Source organism: Gopherus evgoodei, chromosome 8, assembly GCF_007399415.2.
Source record: "Gopherus evgoodei ecotype Sinaloan lineage chromosome 8, rGopEvg1_v1.p, whole genome shotgun sequence".
Lineage (NCBI taxonomy): Eukaryota > Metazoa > Chordata > Testudines > Testudinidae > Gopherus > Gopherus evgoodei.
In genome coordinates, this window is record NC_044329.1 from 110,321,070 (window position 1) to 110,339,823 (window position 18,754).

Consider the following 18,754-nt stretch of genomic DNA (forward strand, 5'->3'; position numbering starts at 1 on the left):
GTCCGGCTGCTGAGAATCACAAATCTGCTTTTCACCTCCTTTGACTCATGACCCTTGAGTCAGGCAGCTGGGCTAGAACCAGAAATGCTGACAAATAATTCCACCGCGGGTAAACGCCTCCAACCTCCCATTCTCCCAGGACGCCAGCAGGTGGGTGCTGCTGCCAACGCCCGCCTGGTGGCACAGTGGGGCCGGCCTGGTTGGGGGCTGCCGCTGCTCTCAACGCACAGGAGGAGCCAATTCTACCACCTGTGCCCACCTGACCATGGCATCTGGGCGTCTCACACCCAGGCAACGGGCCAATCCACCCAGCAGCTCTGTGAGCTAAGGCAGGGTTTGATGGGCCCCATTTTGCAGGGAAGGAAGAGGGGCAGCTCCTCAAGGAGACCAAGGATTTACATGGAAGTGAGAGGCGTAAAGTCTGGGCCTAGTTTGTGGCAAAGCCAAGCCCAGAACCCACATCTCCCAAGCACCAGGCGGACCCAGCACAAGCGCGCTGGGCACCGGGACATGGTGCTAGGCTGCCTGTGTAGGCTGTGGCCTGAAGGGGTTGGTGAGGCTACTGACCTGGCTTTTGGGTTGAGCCCTTTAAGGGACATTGGTCCTGTTCTGTGTTTAGTGACGTTTGCCATCTCCAAGCGCTAGCGCTGGGGCCCTCTCTCTGCCAGCGCATCACAAGCACACCTGCCATTCCCCGAGCACTCACCATCTCAAAGCACTTCGGGATCGATACACCCATAACAAAATGCAGCCGCCTCTGGTGTGGAAGACATCAACCACCAGCACACATCACGCAGCACCAGCGGAAGGGTGGTGAGCGGGCGTTGTGGACAAGAGCAGCAAGGCAAAGCTACCCTCTGCTGAAGTGTGGGCTCTTTAATACCCATGGAGAGCAGACAGGACCTTGGCTTCAAGGACTCAGCCAAAATGCCACAGGGAGTGAGTGGCAGGGGGGCTGGAAGGCTGAGTCAACCCTGTGGGATCCAGGCCAGAGCCCTGGGAATGCAGAGATGATGCTCAGACAATAAACCACCCTGTTAGCACTAAGGGGCAGCGCGTGCTGCATTCCTCGACGAGACTGGGATTTCTCCCCATTGCGTCACCCAGTCCAGGTCTAAATGAGCCCAGGAATGGGGCTCGTCCACCCCTCCCCCTCAAATGCTCTCTGGCAGCTCCAGCCCAAGTGGCCTGGGCTCTCCCAGCAAAGGCCACTGCAGTGTGGTCCCTATCTCCCGCTGCAGACTGCAAATCCTGGACCGGTCTCACTCGACCCAGCCTGTTCCTTTCCCAGAGCCAGCCCTGGGTCTGCTGGTGGGCAGTGGGAGCCAGAGGCTGCCCCAAGCAGCTGGGAAAAGCCGCCTGACTCATTGAAATGGGACCCCCGGGTCTGGTGTTCAGAACGTTGGAACCCAGTCCTCCGAGGAACTTTGGCCACCTGAGACAAGCCAGTGGCTTGAGCTGTGTCCTTATCCAGCCCCGGCACCTCTGAGCACCTCACTACTTTCAGCATAGCTTTAATATTACAATCCCCATCATCCTGCTGGGGAGCTCAGCTACAGAGACTAAGGGACTTTCCCAAGGTCACACAGGGACTCTGTGGCAGAGCAGGAAATCAAGCCCAGGTCTCTCAAGTGCCCGATGCACGGGGCCGACCGGTGCCGTCCTGCCCTCTATCACGTGCACCCCAGCCATAGAAGGTAATGCGGCTGACAGCAGCCAGCTGGGCCCCTAGGGTGTATTTCATGAGCCTGCCTCAGGGAAGGCCCAGACATCAACAAGCATTAGGAGCCTAAATACCCTGGAGGATCTAGGCTGAACTGTGTAAATCCATCCTTAGCAAGGGGAGAGTAGCCTTCGGAGGGCTCTTGCCTGGCCGAGCAGTGACCAACACGGGCCAAGCTCTGTATCCCAGTGCCTGAGCCATCCCATTCCCCCCATGAGAGACCCTCACGCATTGTAGCATCAAAGTGACCCTCACAGCACAGAGAACCCCTGGGAATCAAAAGGGCACCGCCCGGCCCCTGCTCAGGGCAGAGCCTTGCAGGACACAGCAAAAGGCAGGGGAAGGGATCACTGCCTGTTACATTTCATCCCAAGCTGCTTTCCAAGCCAGCCTCACACCATGGAGTTCAAAACTGCAGCCACCTCTGGGGTGAAACACAGCAGCTGTTTAACAGCGCACATCAACATGGCACAACAGCTGAGGCCAGGCTGTGGAGAACATAGGGCCACTGGACAATGCCGGCTGAGTTTGTAATGACTGGGGTTGGACCAAGCCAGGACACCGACCCGACAGTCCCACATCACCTGCATGGCTGATGGCTGCTCCAGCTGCCTCCTTCCATTACGTGCCATCGGCATTTTGGCCTGAGCTTCCCGGTCCGAGTGGGAATAGGAGCCGGGGGAAGCGAGCGCTCAGGCCTGGGCGTTTAGAAATCTGCCCCTTGGGCCACAGATGAAAGTGCTGATGAGGTGCTAGAAAATCTGTTAACCACATTTTTCCACCCGCTCAGCAGGTTTGGCGCTGAGCTTTCGGCAGCCGCCTGAAGCCTGCGTGGTGCTGGAGAGGAAACCCTGCTTCTGCTCACATCACCCGGCCTCCAGGAGCAGCAGCGTCAGGCACTGGAGCCAGCGCTCTGGGGCTAGGTGCACAGGCGAGGGCGTTGCTTTTCCCAGCACGCCTTGCTAGCTGCTCTCCCTTGGCAGCCTCAACAAAGGGAGCTCCTGAGCGTCGCCTCCTTCCATCAGCTCCAGCTTCCTCCTCCACCGCTGGCTCCACTCTGCTTCTGGAAAAGAGAGGCTCTTCTCCAGCCCCAGAGCAGGCAGGGCCTGGGCTAGTGGCGCTGCCCCGCCCGGGGGCCCAGAGGGAGCGGATTGCTCACGCCCAGAGGCCCCTTCAGCTCCTGGGCTTCTCCGCTGATGATGATGGGCCAATTGTGCTAGGGGTGTTGGGAGGCTCTCTGGGCCTGTCCCCTAGCGAGGCTGGGCAAAGCTCGCAGGCAGGGCTCAAAGAAAGGGGGGACTTCGCACGCACCCTGTCGGGCCTGATCGAACCCAATGGAAAGGTTTGGGTCAGGCCCTTCGGCACAAACCCAGGGCTCACACGGAACAGCAGCTGCTCCTGGGTTTCTTTCAGTGACGTGTTGCTGCACGAATTGGTGAAACCACCAGGAGCAAAGGCTGCTGCTTAGCTTGTCCGAGGCCAGTCCTGTGCGGGGAGGAGCCGAGGGTGGGGCATGCCGTACACATCGCTCCTGCCCCGCTGGCCCAGCTCTGTCCTCAGCCCAGGGCACCGCTGGGCCTTGTGACAGGTCCTTCCCTGCTCAGCTTTAGAGCGCTGAAAACCTGCCTGATTTGTTGGTCACCCTTCACCAGAACTGCAGATTTCCCCGGGTCGGAGCAAGTCACCGGGATTCTAGTTACTGAACAAAGCAGCTGCAGCGGCGCTGGGGCGGAGCGGTTCTCCGGCTAACTGCACCTGGGGAATGAGGTGCCCTCCTTGTGCGCCCTGGTTACCGCATCACACCGCCAGGCTGGGACTGTCCAAGCCCCCGATGCCTCACTGATCTGTTGCCCAGCTCCCAGCTCTGGTGTGCTACAGGCCCCAGAGCCAGCTGGCTTGGGAGGAAGGACCCAGCGGGCGGGAGGGCAGCACTGGCTGCACCCGCGACCCTTCACAAATAGATAATGGCCGGGAGGCGGGCATACTCAGGCCCGATGCTGAGACGAGGCATGAGCTATCCAATGGTGAGTGGGGGCAACTGTATTTATGGGTTTGGCTCCATGCAGGGCCTCCGGGGTCTAGTACAGACACTGATGCTCGACCTCTGCCCCACAGCAGAAGGGGGGGTCCAGGGACCCCACACAGAGCAGTGACCCAGTATGGGGCTGGCAAGGCCTGCAGACAAGGGGCTGGCTGGCCAGACTCCAGGCGGCCAGGTTAGTCAGCGTGGCATCACCAGGGCATGTGAGCCAGGGTGCTGAAGGCCGAAGTGGGAAGATCCCCTTTTGGAACGGCTGATCCTATCTGTGATGGGGGCTTATGTCACACCCCCACACAGGGCCGCCCGGGGGGGGGGCAAGAGGGGCAATTTGCCCCGGGCTCCGCAGGGGCCCCCACGAGAGTTTTTCGGGGCCCCTGGAGCGGGGGCCTTCACTTGCTCTAGGGGGCCCGGAAAACTCTTGTGGGGCCAGGCCCCAGAGTTTCTTCCGCTCCTGGTCTTTGCCGGCAGGGGGGTCCTTCTGCTCCGGGGGGAAGGACCCCCCACCAGCGAATTACTGCCGAAGCGGGACCTGCCACTGAAGTGCAACCCGGTCTTCAGCATTAATTCAGCGGTGGGGGGCCCTTCCGTTCTGGGACCCGCCGCCGAAGTGTCCCGAAGACCCGCGGCAGGGGTCCCCCCTCCACCAAATTGCCACCGAAGAGCGGGCTGCACTTCGGTGGCAGGTCCCGCTTCGGCGGTAATTCGCCAGTGGAGGGCCCCCGCCACGGGTCTTCGGGGCACTTCGGCGGCAGGTCCCAGAACGGAAGGGCCCCCCGCCGCCAAACAGGGCCGGCTCTAGAATTTCACCACACGGGGGGCACCCTGCCACTTACCAGTCCCGCGGCTCCAGTTGACCTCCCGCAGGCATGGCTGCGGATGCTCCACTGGAGCCACGGGACCAGCGGACCCTCCGCAGGCATGCCTGTGGGAGGTCCACCGGAACCACCTGCCGCCGATGGCCCCAGGCCCCCAGAATCCTCTGGGCGGCCCTGCCCCCACAGGGCTCTGCACCCCAGACTGATGCGACTGTCGGCCAGCATGTGAAACAGAAGATGTGTCAGTTGTCTGGAACACAGCGTAGAACAGTTCTTGCTGTCACAGGAATCAGGAAGGTTCAGCAAAGTCCATCTTGGGAGAGATCCATAGCCCTAGGCTCTCCCCCCGAGTCCCAATCCAGGAGACTGCCTCGCTTCCAGCAGCCCAACCCTAGTCACGCCCAGTTGCCCCTCCACCATCCTTTGTCTCTATCCCAGGCAAACTGGTCACCTGGCCTCCATGTCTTTCTTTGTTCTCCTACTCCTTCTGCTGGCTGCTTGCCGAGGATGGGCCCCGGCCATCAGTTGCCAGGATACAGAGTGTCCGGCCATTGTCTGGGTGCTGGCAGCTACCCACTAGGGGCTTGTCTACATCAGAAAGTTGCAGCGCTGGAGAGGGAGTTACAGCGCTGCAACTTAGGAGGTGTACACATCTGCAGGGCACCACCAGCGCTGCAACTCCCTGTTTGCAGCGCTGGCCGTACTCCCGTTTTGTCTCGGGTGTAGAGGATCCAGCGCTGGTGATCCAGCGCTGGTAATCAAGTATAGACACTTACCAGTGCTTTTCTTGACCTCCGTGGAATAAGCAGGTATCCCAGCATACCTGAGGAAGCCTCTGGTAATCAAACTGGTCTCCTTCCCCAGCTTGCTCTCGCGTTCCCCGAACCCCAAGCAAGCAGGTCTCCTTCCCTGAGGTTTGCTGGGTGGTTCCGGGAACGCGAGAGCAAACCGCGGCGAAGCTGGTCTCCTTTCCCGGTTTGCTCTCGCGTTCCCCGAACAAGCAGGTCTCCTTCCCTACGGTTTGCAGGGTGGTTCGGGGAACGCGAGAGCAAACCGCGGCGAAGCTGGTCTCCTTTCCCGGTTTGCTCTCTCATTCCCCGAACCCCCGAGCAAGCAGGTCTCCTTCCCTGCGGTTTGCAGGGTGGTTCGGGGAACGCGAGAGCAAACCGCGGCGAAGCTGGTCTCCTTTCCCGGTTTGCTCTCGCGTTCCCCGAACCCCCGAGCAAGCAGGTCTCCTTCCCTGCGGTTTGCAGGGTGGTTCGGGGAACGCGAGAGCAAACCGCGGCGAAGCTGGTCTCCTTTCCCGGTTTGCTCTCGCGTTCCCCGAACCCCCCTTGAAGCCGCCCAACAGCGCTGCAGTGTGGCCACATCTAACACCACTTGCAGCGCTGGTTGCTGTAAGTGTGGCCACTCTGCAGCGCTGGCCCTATACAGCTGTACTAATACAGCTGTAACAACCAGCGCTGCAAAATTTTAGATGTAGACATGGCCTAGGGGTTCTGCAATGATCATGCACCTCTGTCCCACCAGCTAGATATTTATGCAACACATTGGGGAAACTGAGGGACACACAGTACTCATACAAAACATGAAGAAAGTTCCCAGTTCATCACAGCTTGTCCTGGCCCCTCCCGCCAGCAGAGGTCCCTCACCTCGCCGAGAGGCAGTAGCTAGGTCAACAGAAGGATGTAGCGCTGTCTACACGGGGACTTAGATCGGCTTAATGGCGCTGCTCAGGGGTGTAAATTTTTCATCCTCCCCCAACTGATCTAACTGTCTAGTGTAGACTAGGCCTGAGTCAAGGCAATGTGGCTGGAGTTCATGAGACATTAAGTTCCTCAAAAGAAACAGCCGTGGGCATGTGACTGGCTTCCCACGCTCACCAGCCAGCCACAGCCTCAGCCCCCTTGTCAAGCAGGCGGTTTCCATTTCACAGGAAGGGAACAAAAAGAGCAGTGGCAGCGCACACCTTCCTCATGCCGGGTTCTCTCAGTGGCCATCCCAGGCTCCTGGTTCCTCTGTGAACTCTCCCCAGCATGGCTAGCAGACAGCAAGTGCCCTAACCAGTCAGTGGTGAGCACACACTGAGCTGGCAGGGCGAGGCCAGTAGCTGCATTCCAGCCTGCTCTCCGGCCAGGAGCAACGCCGCTGGCGGATTTTCCAGGGGATGTCTCCTCTTCAGGCAACAGCTCAGCTCATCCGGATGACGGTCTCGCCAACAAAATGGAGGTGATGGTATCAGCTCTCAGATCCAAGGAGAACAGCGTGACGCTTCAGACTGGGCGAAGCGGCTCCAAGACTGTGGAAGGGGGCCAGAGGGTGGAAGTCTGGGGTCTGGTGCATTTATGAGTTCCGTATCAGATCCTGCATTGTCTGCCACAAGGACTTCCACCCTCCCCTCGGTTTCAGTGCTCAGATGGGCCCTGCAGACTTCTCCCAGAATAAAGAACTGTCGATGGCTCAGCTAACAGACCCCCCACCCACGGCCCCATTCCCTCCCCCTCGAATGGATTTCAGTGGGTGACTTGCTTGCATCAGAGCGCAGGGTTGTCCCTAGGTTGGCGAAATCAGCCCTCAGTGCCAGCCAGTTCCGCACACGGGCTTGTCAAATGGTTCGCAGGAAGTGAATTGAAATTACAAAAGTTTGCATAATATTCTTAGTGTGGGGTCCAATTTAACTACAGCTACCCTATCCCGCGGGCTTGCTGTCGGCAGCGGCAGGGCCAGCTATTCGTGAGAGTGCTAGGAGGTTACAGATGATCACGCTTGTTTTAAGCATAAAGCTGAGGGTCCTCAGACACTGCGTGGTAACCAAGTCAAACACCTTCTGTGTGGCATTCACAGAGCACCATTCATTCTGACGGAGCCCAGCAAGCTTTGCAAACATACATGGACAGAGGTGGAGATTTTCAAAGCAGCCTAGGGGACCTCAACACATGTTTAGATACGTGTCTAAACCTTCTAGGCTGCTCTGAAATTCTCAACCACGCCACACAGAGCACTTTGTAAAGCCCAGGAATGCAGCCATCTCTGGGATGAGACATGGCAACCACTTCACAGCCCACAGCAACGCTGCACAAAGGTTTAGGACAGGAAGCACAGAGGCCCTCAGGAATGATGCTGGGCAGAGGGCTGTGCTCGCACACACTCTGGCAGTGGGCGCAGAGGGAGGGTGGCTGAGTTTCCATAGGTGAGATTTCTGGGACAGGTAAGTGCCCACCCTCAGTAGCAGCCGTAGCCTCTGTGCCCAGGCATATCCCCGGCCTAGCCCAGCCGCTCCCCCGGCCCAGCTCACCTGAACTGCGGGTTGTTGATGAGGCTCCTGATGGCTGCGGCGAAGGCAGCCGCGTCCCCCTCCACGACGGCTGAGCTGGCGCAGGCCATGGCCTGGGGTGGCGACCGAGGCGGGCAGGAGGGAGCTGGGCTGAGCGTGTGGCAGAAAGAGCCAGCCAAGTTCAGTCTCAGCCAGGGCTGCCCCGGCCTGCGGGTCACTATCTCGCTCAGCGCCTTGCCGAGAGCTGGCAGGAACGGGAGGGAGCAAGGCCAGAGACGGGGAGGAGGCCCCTGCTGCAAGCAACAGAGCTCATCACTAAGGAAACCGGCAGCTGCCCAGCTCCAAAAATCCAGCGGCTGCCGACGGGGTGTGTGGGAAACCCGTGAGCCTGAACCAAGAGGAGCAGGGTCAGAGTCTAGAGCGAGGCAGCCAGATGGCCCGGGGTCCAAGCCGAGGAAAGGCAGCAAAGCAGAGGGGAGTGGAAGCGGCAAGACAGGCGTTCTGCAGGGGCCTATAATGACGCGGCTGGGGCCAACTGGAGGGCGACGGGAAAACAGCTGGAAAATCACACCCCCCAGCATCTTGCCAGAGCCAGCCACGGTCTCTGAGCTCAGCAGCTGCTCAGCCTTGGAACTGAAGGGCTGGTCCGCGGCCAGCTCCTGGGGTGAAGCTATGGAGCCCCACCCATCGTTCAGGCCGGCTGGATATCTGCTGGCACTTCCAGGGGCCCTGCAGGCTCTTAGCTCCCAAAAGTAGGGCAAAGTCACAGCCAGGGTCACAGACAGCATGCCTGGGCGCGTGGGCATGCACCTTCACTGTGGCATTGTCTGGGCCAGTGCTTGGAGCGGGGCCAGGCCTCCAGGGGAGATCCCGGTGCTTCAGGAAGTGGTGGGGTGTTTTCCTGGGAGTCCTTGAAAGCCCAGAGGAAGTCTACATACGCCAGGCCTGTGCCCCTCTTGGCTAGCAATAGCCCGCAGTGCTACAGCAGAGGGGCCAGCGCTTAACACTAAAGCTCTGTCTCCAGCCTCCCCTGCCTGGGTTTTGTCCCCGAGAAGCTGGAACTGAGGCAGCCACTGAGCTTTGCCAGTCCCCTTGCGGCCGGATGATGGAGGGAGAGCGAGGGCGCAGCTGCTTGGACGAAGGATCTTTTTGTGCCATCTGGGGAGTGAGCTGTAAGGAGCCAGGGCCATGTGGTAGAGAAGGCAGCCTTGCGACGACCGGCCTTGAGTCGCTGCAGGTACTGCTAATGCGAAAGGCACCCCAGCTGCCATCCTGCACCCAAGCCCATGTTCACGCACACCCGACCCTGGAACCGGGACCACGCTGCTGGGCGCTTCCTCACACCACTCCAAGGGCTGGGGCCACGCCCTGTAGCAATGCAGCTCCCTGTCTCCTGATGCTGCTTCGGCGTGTCAGCAGTGAGTCCCGGTGGGGGCTAACGTGGCAAAGGAGCATTGCAGCCACCCCTCGTCCTCGCCAGCCTTCCCATGTGGCATCCCACCAGGAGCACACCTGTTCCCCCCTCCCTTTCAGCAAATGCCCGGCACCCTGGCAGAGGCCCTGGATTGCCACTAGCACACCTGTGGCTCCCGGGTGCAACGCTCCTTTGCAGGGGACACAACAGACCCAGGTGACGCAGTGCCAACACTGATGGTTAGTGGGAATGGCTGGAAGGAGCTGGCTGGGGCCTCAATGAGCTGTGAACCTGCCACCTGCCCTCAGACCTGTGCCCTCAGGAACGAGCGGTGCCTGGGCTGTGACCCTTAGGTGCAGAGGGCTGGTCTGTTGAACATGTGGAGGGAAGAGATCAGACCGGTCCTGGTGCAGAACTCTCCTGTTCACAGAAGTCTGTCCACACCAAAGCAGGGCTGGAGGAAGGCGAAAGCACTTCAGGCTCGTGCCAACTCCTGGTGCCTCGTGTTCAGATAAGAATCTCAGCATTCACTAGAAAAAAAATTGTTCCCCACCCTCATGGCTGCAAAGAAATATTTGACATGTGACCTGACTGTAACTGACACCTGCCTGAGTCTGCAGACAGCCTGAAACAGTCACTCCAAGTGGTGTGACCCGCCCCATTCATCTTACCCTTGAAACTTGCTGCCACCCTAGTGAGAAACAAAGACATGATTATGGGGGGTACCCCCTTTGGGGTGTCTGTAGGAATCCAGATTGCCTGAAATTTGGATTTGTTCCTTTCCCCTCTCTCCCTCATCTCCAGTCTTTGGTTCAGGTCTGAATTCAGTGACCCACCGCAGGCAAGAGCAGAGTCCACCTTGAGCCTTCTGGCAGCTACGGTGAGCAGACCCCTATAATTACGTGAGATGAGAGTGAGCCCACAAGGCCATTCACTCCTCTCCTCACTGGTTTAGTGCATTAAACGAACAAATCATCACCAATACAAGCTAGGCTGGAAGCATGAGGGTGATCAAACTTCATGCTTCAGGGCAGAAGATAATCGCCAGTGAGGGGACAGGAGGAAATCTCACAGTGAGGTGAATCATGGCATGAGAGGCGGCCCTGTCTTCCTTCAAACCATCCAGCTCTGACCCGTGTTGAAGGCAGGACAGTGGGCTGGATGGTGTATTCTTCTGTTCTGCAACTTAGAACGCTGGACTGAGTGAACTGTGCCAGGGGAGGAGCTCCTGCCGCATGTTCCTAGATTTGCCCGCTCATGGGCTCTGTGATGGGCGCCTTGGCCACGTGGAGAAGTGTAAGACATGCTGCCTGAGGCTGCCCCTATTCAAGAGGAACCACTTGTGTTCTGGGCTAGTGTGAACAGCACCTAGTGCAGTGGGGTTCTGGTCTGTGACAAGAGCGCCGATGTGCTATGGGAATACAAATTATAACTAATAATTAAAGGGACACACTCTGCTTGATAGCACACCTCGGTAACACGTGTCCTTCCCTGGGTCACAAACAACACTTCAGATTATCAAAGAGGAAAGAATTTTAGAAACCCATTGAGCTTTTCTCTAGTTCTGCTGTTTGGTCACCCTGCATGTCACTTTTTTTGGCCAATAAAAGAGAATGAAATCCCGGTCACTGTTCTCAGGGTTCTGGGAGTGCACTGTTGGGTTGCAAACACTTCAGGGAGCAGTTATCCATTTAAAAATATCTACTCGGCTCTGATTTTTTTTTAACTAATAGAAACATTTCTACAGGCCTTTAGGTTTTGTACAAGGCTTGTTTGTACAAAGTCTAAATCAGAGGGCAAAGCGGGAGGTGATAGCTTCCCTCTCAAATGCTGATCAGGATGCAGCTATCTAGATACAGGCCACAAAACAATCATACACCAGAAGAATCGGTTCTTTAGCGTTTACACACGCAGTCACTCCCTGTGTTCAGGGCAGTTTGTTCACACACTCAGTGCTACAGGGAGGGGGGAGACCTAAGTAGCTAGACTAGGTAGCTAGACAGATATAGATTTGGTGTTGGGGTTTGTCACTTTTTTAAATGAATCCCCAAAGAGAGAACATGTGTGTTCGGCAGAATGCAGAGGAGAGCTCCAGGTACCGGGCAGCGAAGAGTTAAAGCTATTCTGCGTGAGGGCCAAAGGATTGCAGAGTCACATAGCAACACCGAATGTTTCACTACAAAATAAACACAATGCCTGTCATTTGTGGGCAGCGTCCCTACTACACAATGTCCCAGCCCCTCCTGGAAAGTCACACAGGAGCTGACGGGGAAAGGTAGGTCTGGCGGTGAAGAAATCAGTGGCCAGGCAATGACTCCAGCTCAGGAGAGTCATGGTGGGACAAGAGGAGGGGGCTGAGACTGGACTGAGTGGGTGGGAGCAGTGGCATGGATGTGACCAGGTAGATGGATGGATGTGACTGGGCAGGTTGGAGGAAGCCAGGAGCATCGGAGAGAACCGAGGTCAGGGGATGCAGTGAGGGAGGGCAGAGGGGCTGCAGGACAAAGCACCGTGGAGATTCAAAGGGCAGGGTGAGCAAGCAGGAAGGATGCGTGGGGACGATGTCTGGGAGGATGCACCGGGTGATGCCTGGGAGGCACTAGTCCTGGGAAGCTTTGCAAACCAGGCCGCGCAATTCTGAATTGAATTCTCATGGAGGCTGGCGTGAGAGGGTCCAGGTCCTCCGAGCCAGAGATCAGTGGGGCCGTGGCATCCCGAAGCCTCTGAAGTGCAGCTAGTGGAGATAAAGGAAAGCATGAAAGGTGCTGTGATAGCCAGGGCAGGATGTGATTGAGAGAGGAATACGGCTCTGATTAGAAGCAGGGTCGAGGCCAGGATCCATTCCCGAGAGCGGCAGGGGACTTGGAGACCAGGGACAAGAGCTACCTAAAGTGAGCCCTGGTTTTGGGTGCCTGGCTTGAGACCCCCTAAAGCTCCGGTCCTCTGGAAATCAAGGCCTTTGTGCCTACTCACCCCTTCTGACACTGTTGGCCAAAGCAACGAGGGAGGAAAAAGGCGTCTGGGGTGAAGTGGGACTCCCAGGTTCCTGCTCTCCGCTAGGGCTGGGCAAGGAGAGGGGCCAGGGACATGCTGGCACTAGTGGATATTTAGGTCTATGGCAGAGAGGTGAGGGAGTGTCCTGATGTGGGGGAGGGCCAAAGTCAAGTGGTGAGTAAGGAGGGGCCTGTAACAACAGCCCGGCGTGCTGGGAAGGAAGGTGGAACTTCCTTGGCTGCCAGCCCCGGACATGTGACATGGGTCAGGGTACAAGACAGCGGTACCCCCGGCACATGGCAAGGGCTGGTACCGGCTCCCTCCGGGGCCTGCTGCTCCTTTAAAAAGAAAAAAAATGGTAAATAAACCTTCATCTCACCTCAAACTGAGGCCCCAGTCCTGCTATTAAATCTACGCAGGTCAGGTCTGGGCACAGGAGGGTGCCTGCTGGAATCCGATCCCAGGATCAGGGCCTGGGAGTCAGGGCTGGAGGTGGGGGTAGGTGACCTGTCAGCCCCTGCCAGAGGAGGGAATGGGACAGCCTGGCCTTGCCTTGTAGCAAGCAAACCCTGCTGCCTAAAACGCCACGAAATTCAGGAGAGAAAGAAGGGGAAAACCCAGGGCTTCAGAGAATTTGTACAGGCAACACAGTCACGGATCGGAGCCTGCCCAACCCTGTCTGCCCTGCCCCCGCCCTTTTGAAGACTCTTGCATTGAACTGTCATATCAAACGGGCCAATGATTTACCGCAGTGGGGGGAATTATTAAGCCAGCAGGCAGGGGCAGGGGCCTCCAGGGAGTGCACTGCAAGCTAGTGCAAGTGCTGGCGAGATAATGGGCATTAGCACTCTTCCCTGGGATATCTCCGCTCACAGATCCAGGGGAAGGTGACCCTGCCCGCAATCCCGCAGCCCCGTCGGAGCGGGTGGCACTGCCAGGTGAGGTCATGCCGGAGACTTGCCTGCTGAAGTGACACCATAAATTCCTTTCGCCCCACCCTGGCCCACTGCATTTGGGCTGTTTCCAAGAGAAGGATCGATTATTAATTGCAGGCTCGTTTATTTTCTAGTCATTGCAAAGAAAAAGCAAATGACAGTGAAGCTCAGAAATAACATTGCCCTGGCTTCCATTGTAACTCGCCTGCATGCAGATGGATCCTCGTTTTCTGTGAAAACGCCCCAGCGCAGATGGGACACGGGCAGCGAGGTGTCCTGGTTATTTATTTGTTCCCACTGCATTGCCTAGAGTAACTGAGCCTTCCGGGACTGGGAACGCCCACCCGCCCCCATGCACAAGGGATGTGAGCTGGCACCCATTGGAGTCAACAGTGAAGCTCCCGCTGAATTCACCAGTGGAGGATCAGGCACTGGGAGATCCCACCTGGGTCCCAGCCTACATCCATACTCCGAGCTGGAGGTGGGGCACCCAACCCAAGTAGGGTGAGAGTGAGCAGGCTCAGCAGGATGGGCCGTGGTGAGCCGTGGGTGGGGCTAGCCGCCCCAAGTGCAAACGCACTGAGACCCCATGGGTAGCTCCAGGACAGCTCGGGCGAGTTTGTCTCCTGGGGCTGGGAATCTCGCCACCAGTGTAGACACAGCCTGGTGGCTTATACTCACCTGCTCCCCGACCCCATGAACCAAGCGCACTGCAAGGCTGTGGTCTCTGCCTTTATATCCAGGGCATTTGCAACTGACTCAAAGGGCAGGGAGACTCCTGCCCCTTGGAAAGATGAAGCAGGCGCGCTTTACTGGCTACATATTCTCTCAATGGCGCCCCCCAGAAACGAGCAGGCTCTTTGCATGGGCCAGGTTAAAACTCAGCTGAACAAAGCACTAGAGAACATGTGTGCATTGACCCCAGAGGAACGTCCTTCCTGGCTCCTGTACGTCTCTGGCTGGAAGTTGTTTCTTATTAGTGCATTTAAAGAGGGAAAACCCCCAAACGGGTCCATCTCTGCTGGACAACCCACGTCGGTAACGGTGAATGGCACTGAAAACTGGGAGAGGCGTGTTAACAACAAGGGGGTGATGGGTGTATTTCAGTGAAGGTCTTGGGCGTGGTCCAGCTCAGGCCCCAGAGGATCCGCTCCTTAGTCCAACTCTCCTGCCACCCGGCGTAAGGGTGAGAGACTTCCCGTATCCAGCGAGGCCGGAACAGCCCAGAAAGTCAGCCTCCCTCCCTGGCACTTCTGCGACTCTGGGCAGAAGTTGGGAGGTGCAGCAGCAGCCGTGACAATGAAACCCCAGGGGCAAGCTAGCCAGACTCCCGCACCCCTCCACATAAGGAGAGAGAATGTTGGGTCAGGGCTTGTTCTGTCCACGCCAGTTTTCCAGCTTCCATTTCATAGGTTTTCAGTCACAAAGGCACCAGATACCATGGTGATGGGCCTGAGGAGTCTAAAATAGGAAATCTCTTGTCAAAGCCAAGGGAGCTGGTGCTCCATTTAAAATGCCCTAGTCACATGCAACGGGACCATCCTCCAGGCCTTAGTTACATCCCTTTGAGTAACTGTCCTTTCTTGGAGGCCCTTGTCTTCACTGCCCTTGGCACAGCTGTTCTGTACACGTCTCCCAAAGTGAAAGGGGATCAGCTCTTGGCCATCCTCTCACCGAGCGGCCTGTCAAACGTACCAGCCCCTGGGAGCACTCACACTGGCTCCTCTTGCCTGGGTCTCTCTGGAGACGTTTGGCTCGCCGTGGAATGCAGCGACTTGGGGGCAGTGTAAATACGAGCGAACCAGAATAGAAACTGCCTTGAGTTAACAAGCTAAAGCTACAGGGGCTGAGGAGTTGCCTGATGTGTCTGTGAATTAACTCGGACCTTCCTGGCTTTCGTGGGCATTATCCCCAGAGCCCCAGAGCAGCACGGAGAGCGATTCCCAGGGAATGCACGTAGTGGAGGCCAGGGCACTTAGCAGGAGGCAGCTCCGGTGCCAGGGTTCCTGCGCTATGCAGGTTGGAAGCAGAAGCCACTCGCTCAGGCTTGCTGATGGCCCCAGACACTTTGCTAAGACGTTCCAGGGCTATGGAACATGCTTCGAGGTCTCGCTGCACCAGGGAGATGGCCCCTTGTTCCAATGGTTGTCAGTACCAGGTCCACCCAGGTCCCCGTCCCCATTTGGTATTGGAAGCTCCTTGACCATAACAGGACAATGCCATTTCCAGCACCGTTACAGGAAGGCTTTAGGCCAGGGGTCCTGCCTGCCATCGCCCAAGCGGGCAGCGAGCTGCGTGGGTGGTGGAAGTGGAGTAACCTGACAGCACGGCTCTTCTCTTTGCCCAGACCCAGGTGTCACCCCGGGGACATGGCAGGCAAGCCGCTAGCACTGTCCCAGTTCAACCAGGCGGTAGCATCAGAGAACCCAGAGGCCACACGCCTGAGGGCGGGCTCGCTGTCCACCCACCGCAGATCTCACTCCGTGGACAACCCGCCCAGGCCCCTGATGCGGCTGAAGAGCATAGAGGAGGGGAAGCCGCCCTCCCTGCACTCCCGGAGGAGCTCCGTCATGAGCATCACCAATGCCCCCTTCACCAGCCGAAGAAACTCTGTCTCCATGGCAATGGGAGGGAGGCGCCTCTCCATCGGCCCCTGGATGCACAGCGGGCGGGTGAGCTTCTCGGGGCTCCCCCTCTTCCAGCCCATCCGGGAGACGCAGTATGAGAACACCTACAAGACCCGGCCAGACGAAGGCTGCAAATTCAACGCCTGCCGGGCCCAGCAGGCACTGGAATCCACCCTCACCAGTTACCTGGGGGATGCCAAGTACAACCCGGTGACAAGCGGGCAGCTAGCCCAGAGCCTGTCTGAGCTCATCCGCAGCCGCCTGAAGGACCTCACCCCACCCCGCTACAAGCTGGTCTGTAATGTCTTCCTGGGCCAGCAGGGCCAGCAGAGCCTGCAGGTGGCCAGCCGCTGCCTCTGGGACCCAGAGAACGACAGCGTCGCCTCTGCCACCTTTGTCAATGCCTCCCTCTTTGCCGTGGCCACGGTGCACGGGCTGTACTTCGAGTAGCACCTGGGCCAGCACTGCCAGGAGTGGAGTTCTCCACTCCACCACCGGCACGGCAGGAGAGGCCCAGCCAGAAATAAAGAGAAGCCTGCCCTGACCTTTGGGGCTTGTGTTAACTCATGTGTTTTCTCAACCAGCTGTGGGGCTGGCCAGCAGCACGAGGAAGCCTGGCCTTTGTGCTTTGCTGGTGTGGGGGGCCTGGGTCAGCAGAGAATGGGCTGTTCTCTGGGTTTCACTCACCCTCAGGGGGTTGCAATGGGGACTGCTGTACCAGATGAAGGCCCAGCTGAGCACAGGGCCCCTGTGCCAGGCGCTGTACGACACAGAGGGAGAGCTCAGCATGTGCACTGACCAGGCAGGCAAAGCAGGGGGAGTGGGGATGTTCTGCTCCTTCGCAGAGACAGGAAAGCTCAGATGTTAAGCCTGCCTACAAGGTTTTGATGTCTGGCAATCTCGCCCTAAGGGACTTTCCCTAGGGCACACGGGGAAGCCATAACAGAACTGGGAATTGAAGCCACAGCTCCCGCATCCCCTGCTGGCATCTGAATCATGGCCTGTCCTGCTGGGAAAGCGAGGGCAGAGATTGAGCTCTAGCTGTTCTGAGCAAGGCCCTGGCACCCTCCCAGCCCCGGCTTTCTGGCTACTCCCACAATAGGAGAGGTTGCTGCTGAGGCCTGAGAACAGGGGCACAGTGGAGGCCCTCCTGCTGCTCCACCTCCACCCAGCCTGCCCTGAGCCACAAGGGATCTGTCTGAGCCAATGGCCCCAACTCATGTCCATCGGGCCAGAGGGTGACTAGCCCCTAAGGGCAGGCCAAGGACCAGCACAAACCAGAGCAAAGGGTTTTCACAGGCAGACGTTAACACACTCCCACCCAAGCCCAGGCCTCGGAAGCCTTCCAAAGGGCATGAGTGGAAGGTATGGAGCACCACCCTGGCCTCACGCAGAGCAGGGAACTGGGCACCAGCAAGGTGAGGAGCTTTGCTCCAGGACCCAGCAGCTCTAGGCTCACCAGGAGCACTGCCTCCCGCTCCCAGAGCCAGAGCGCAGGGCCCCAGCTCCTCGTTTGCCGTGTCAGAGCCACAGCAAGGCCCTGCAGCTCCATCGTCACTCGCCTCCAGCTCGCTCGTGCTGTGCCCGCCGGGGGGGCCCAGACAGAATAGCTGTGTCACTGCCAGTGGCCTCCCACCCACAGAACAGCCCCTTTGTCTGGATGCTGACAATGCCAGCACAGTGTGCGCGGGTGCCCAGCTGGGAGGAGGCAGCTGCAGCTCATGCTGGCTGTGCTAGCAGGGTCTGCAGGAGCCAGCTCCGGCAAGGAGGGCACTGAGGCAACAGAAACAGGGCAAGGCGTGGCTAAGAAAAGGAGAATCCTGGGGGTGATGACAGCAGCTGCCAGAAACGGCTGGAAAGCTGCAGAGGGGAAGGCCCAGCCTGGGGAGGAAGGATGGGCTGGTACTTAGGGAGCAGGGCTAGAGGGACCTGGGTTTGCGGCCCAGCTCAGCAATAGCCACCTCTCACTTTTGAGGGCCCTCAGAAAGTCCCAGCTCTTGGAGGCATGGGGTTACGGGGGCATCACCACTTCCCCTTCAAAAAGGGGGAGTTAATTCCCAGCCCTCAAGTGCATGGAGAGAAGCTCAGAGAAAGGAGCTGAGTGGACCTTATGGCTCAGCTAGCGGAAGGCCAGGCTCAGGTCTGAAATCTTGGGACATTAAGCCCACCTCTGGGTTTTTGAATGCGTGGGGTTGGTGACCTGCTCTCCGCTGGGAACACCCCAGCTCCCCCTCCACGCCATGGGGCAGTTCTTCCCTGCCTTGCAGGGTGAAGCCGTTAATCAGTAGCAGGTGTTCACATTCTAGTGGTGAGAAGCCCCCTCAGTAGCCAGCTGCCCAAAACTCACTGCCCTGCAAGCACTAAGCAAAGGAAACTGGACCTAGGGGGGTGGGGCTTTTTACTTCCCTGGGGGGAGCAGCTAGCACCCCTTGGAGCCGGACCTTCAACCCGGTTACACCCAGCAGCTGAGGGATTTAATGCGAGGCCAGCTGCTCCCAGGCCTCTCGCTTTCAGAGCTTAGGGGCCGGGGAGCAGAGGCTCAGCCCGTTGTCACTGCTCTGCAGCCCAGCACGGGATTAAAGAACTGCACATTCTTGGCTCCTCTCCCAGCTGCTTTCGCAAAGGGCAACCCTGGCCCAGGGGCCCTGTTGGGTCCTACCAGCCCTATGAGCCATGGAGGGGGGCTGGCTGGATCTCCCCCTCCCCCCTAGAGCCACAGAAACCAGCCCATCGAGCTCTCAGCAGTAAGTCACTGCCTAGCCCTGCCACCAAGGCAGAGCTCAGGCTGACAAGCAGCACCCACTGCCCTGCCAACACCAAGCACTCTTGCAGCTCCCACAGCAGCCCCCCCTCAGCCCCATCAACCCCCGTCCCCTCTGCCTGCCAGCTCACCTTGCTGCCATGGATTGAGAGGGCTCTGAAAACATCAAG

At 58.3% G+C, this 18,754-nt stretch overlaps 2 protein-coding genes across 2 annotated transcripts in view; one reads left to right on the forward strand and one right to left on the reverse strand.

The window, feature by feature from the left end:
* BTBD19 (BTB domain containing 19) overlaps nucleotides 1-8,659 on the reverse strand; it is a 72,174-nt gene extending 63,515 nt beyond the window's left edge. The window contains exons 1-2 of the mRNA XM_030573948.1: nucleotides 8,425-8,659; nucleotides 7,875-8,097 (exon numbers count right to left, since the gene is read on the reverse strand). Of these exons, the coding sequence (XP_030429808.1) occupies nucleotides 7,875-8,097; nucleotides 8,425-8,659 (458 nt within the window). The remainder of the gene's footprint in view (nucleotides 1-7,874; nucleotides 8,098-8,424) is intronic.
* Nucleotides 8,660-11,461: 2,802 nt separating this feature from the next.
* Nucleotides 11,462-16,356, forward strand: TCTEX1D4 (Tctex1 domain containing 4). The gene is made up of 2 exons (XM_030573265.1): nucleotides 11,462-11,542; nucleotides 15,544-16,356. Exons 1-2 carry the CDS (start codon nucleotides 11,496-11,498, stop codon nucleotides 16,271-16,273), a joined length of 777 nt encoding a protein of 258 aa, XP_030429125.1. The 5' UTR covers nucleotides 11,462-11,495; the 3' UTR covers nucleotides 16,274-16,356.
* The last annotated feature ends 2,398 nt before the right edge of the window (nucleotides 16,357-18,754 follow it).

Coding starts and splice junctions, on each gene's coding strand:
- TCTEX1D4 (XM_030573265.1), top strand. CDS start 11,496: ATGTCCCAGCCCCTCCTGGAAAGTCACACAGGAGCTGACGGGGAAAG. Junction 11,543..15,543: donor ACAGGAGCTGACGGGGAAAG/GTAGGTCTGGCG, acceptor CTCTTTGCCCAG/ACCCAGGTGTCACCCCGGGG.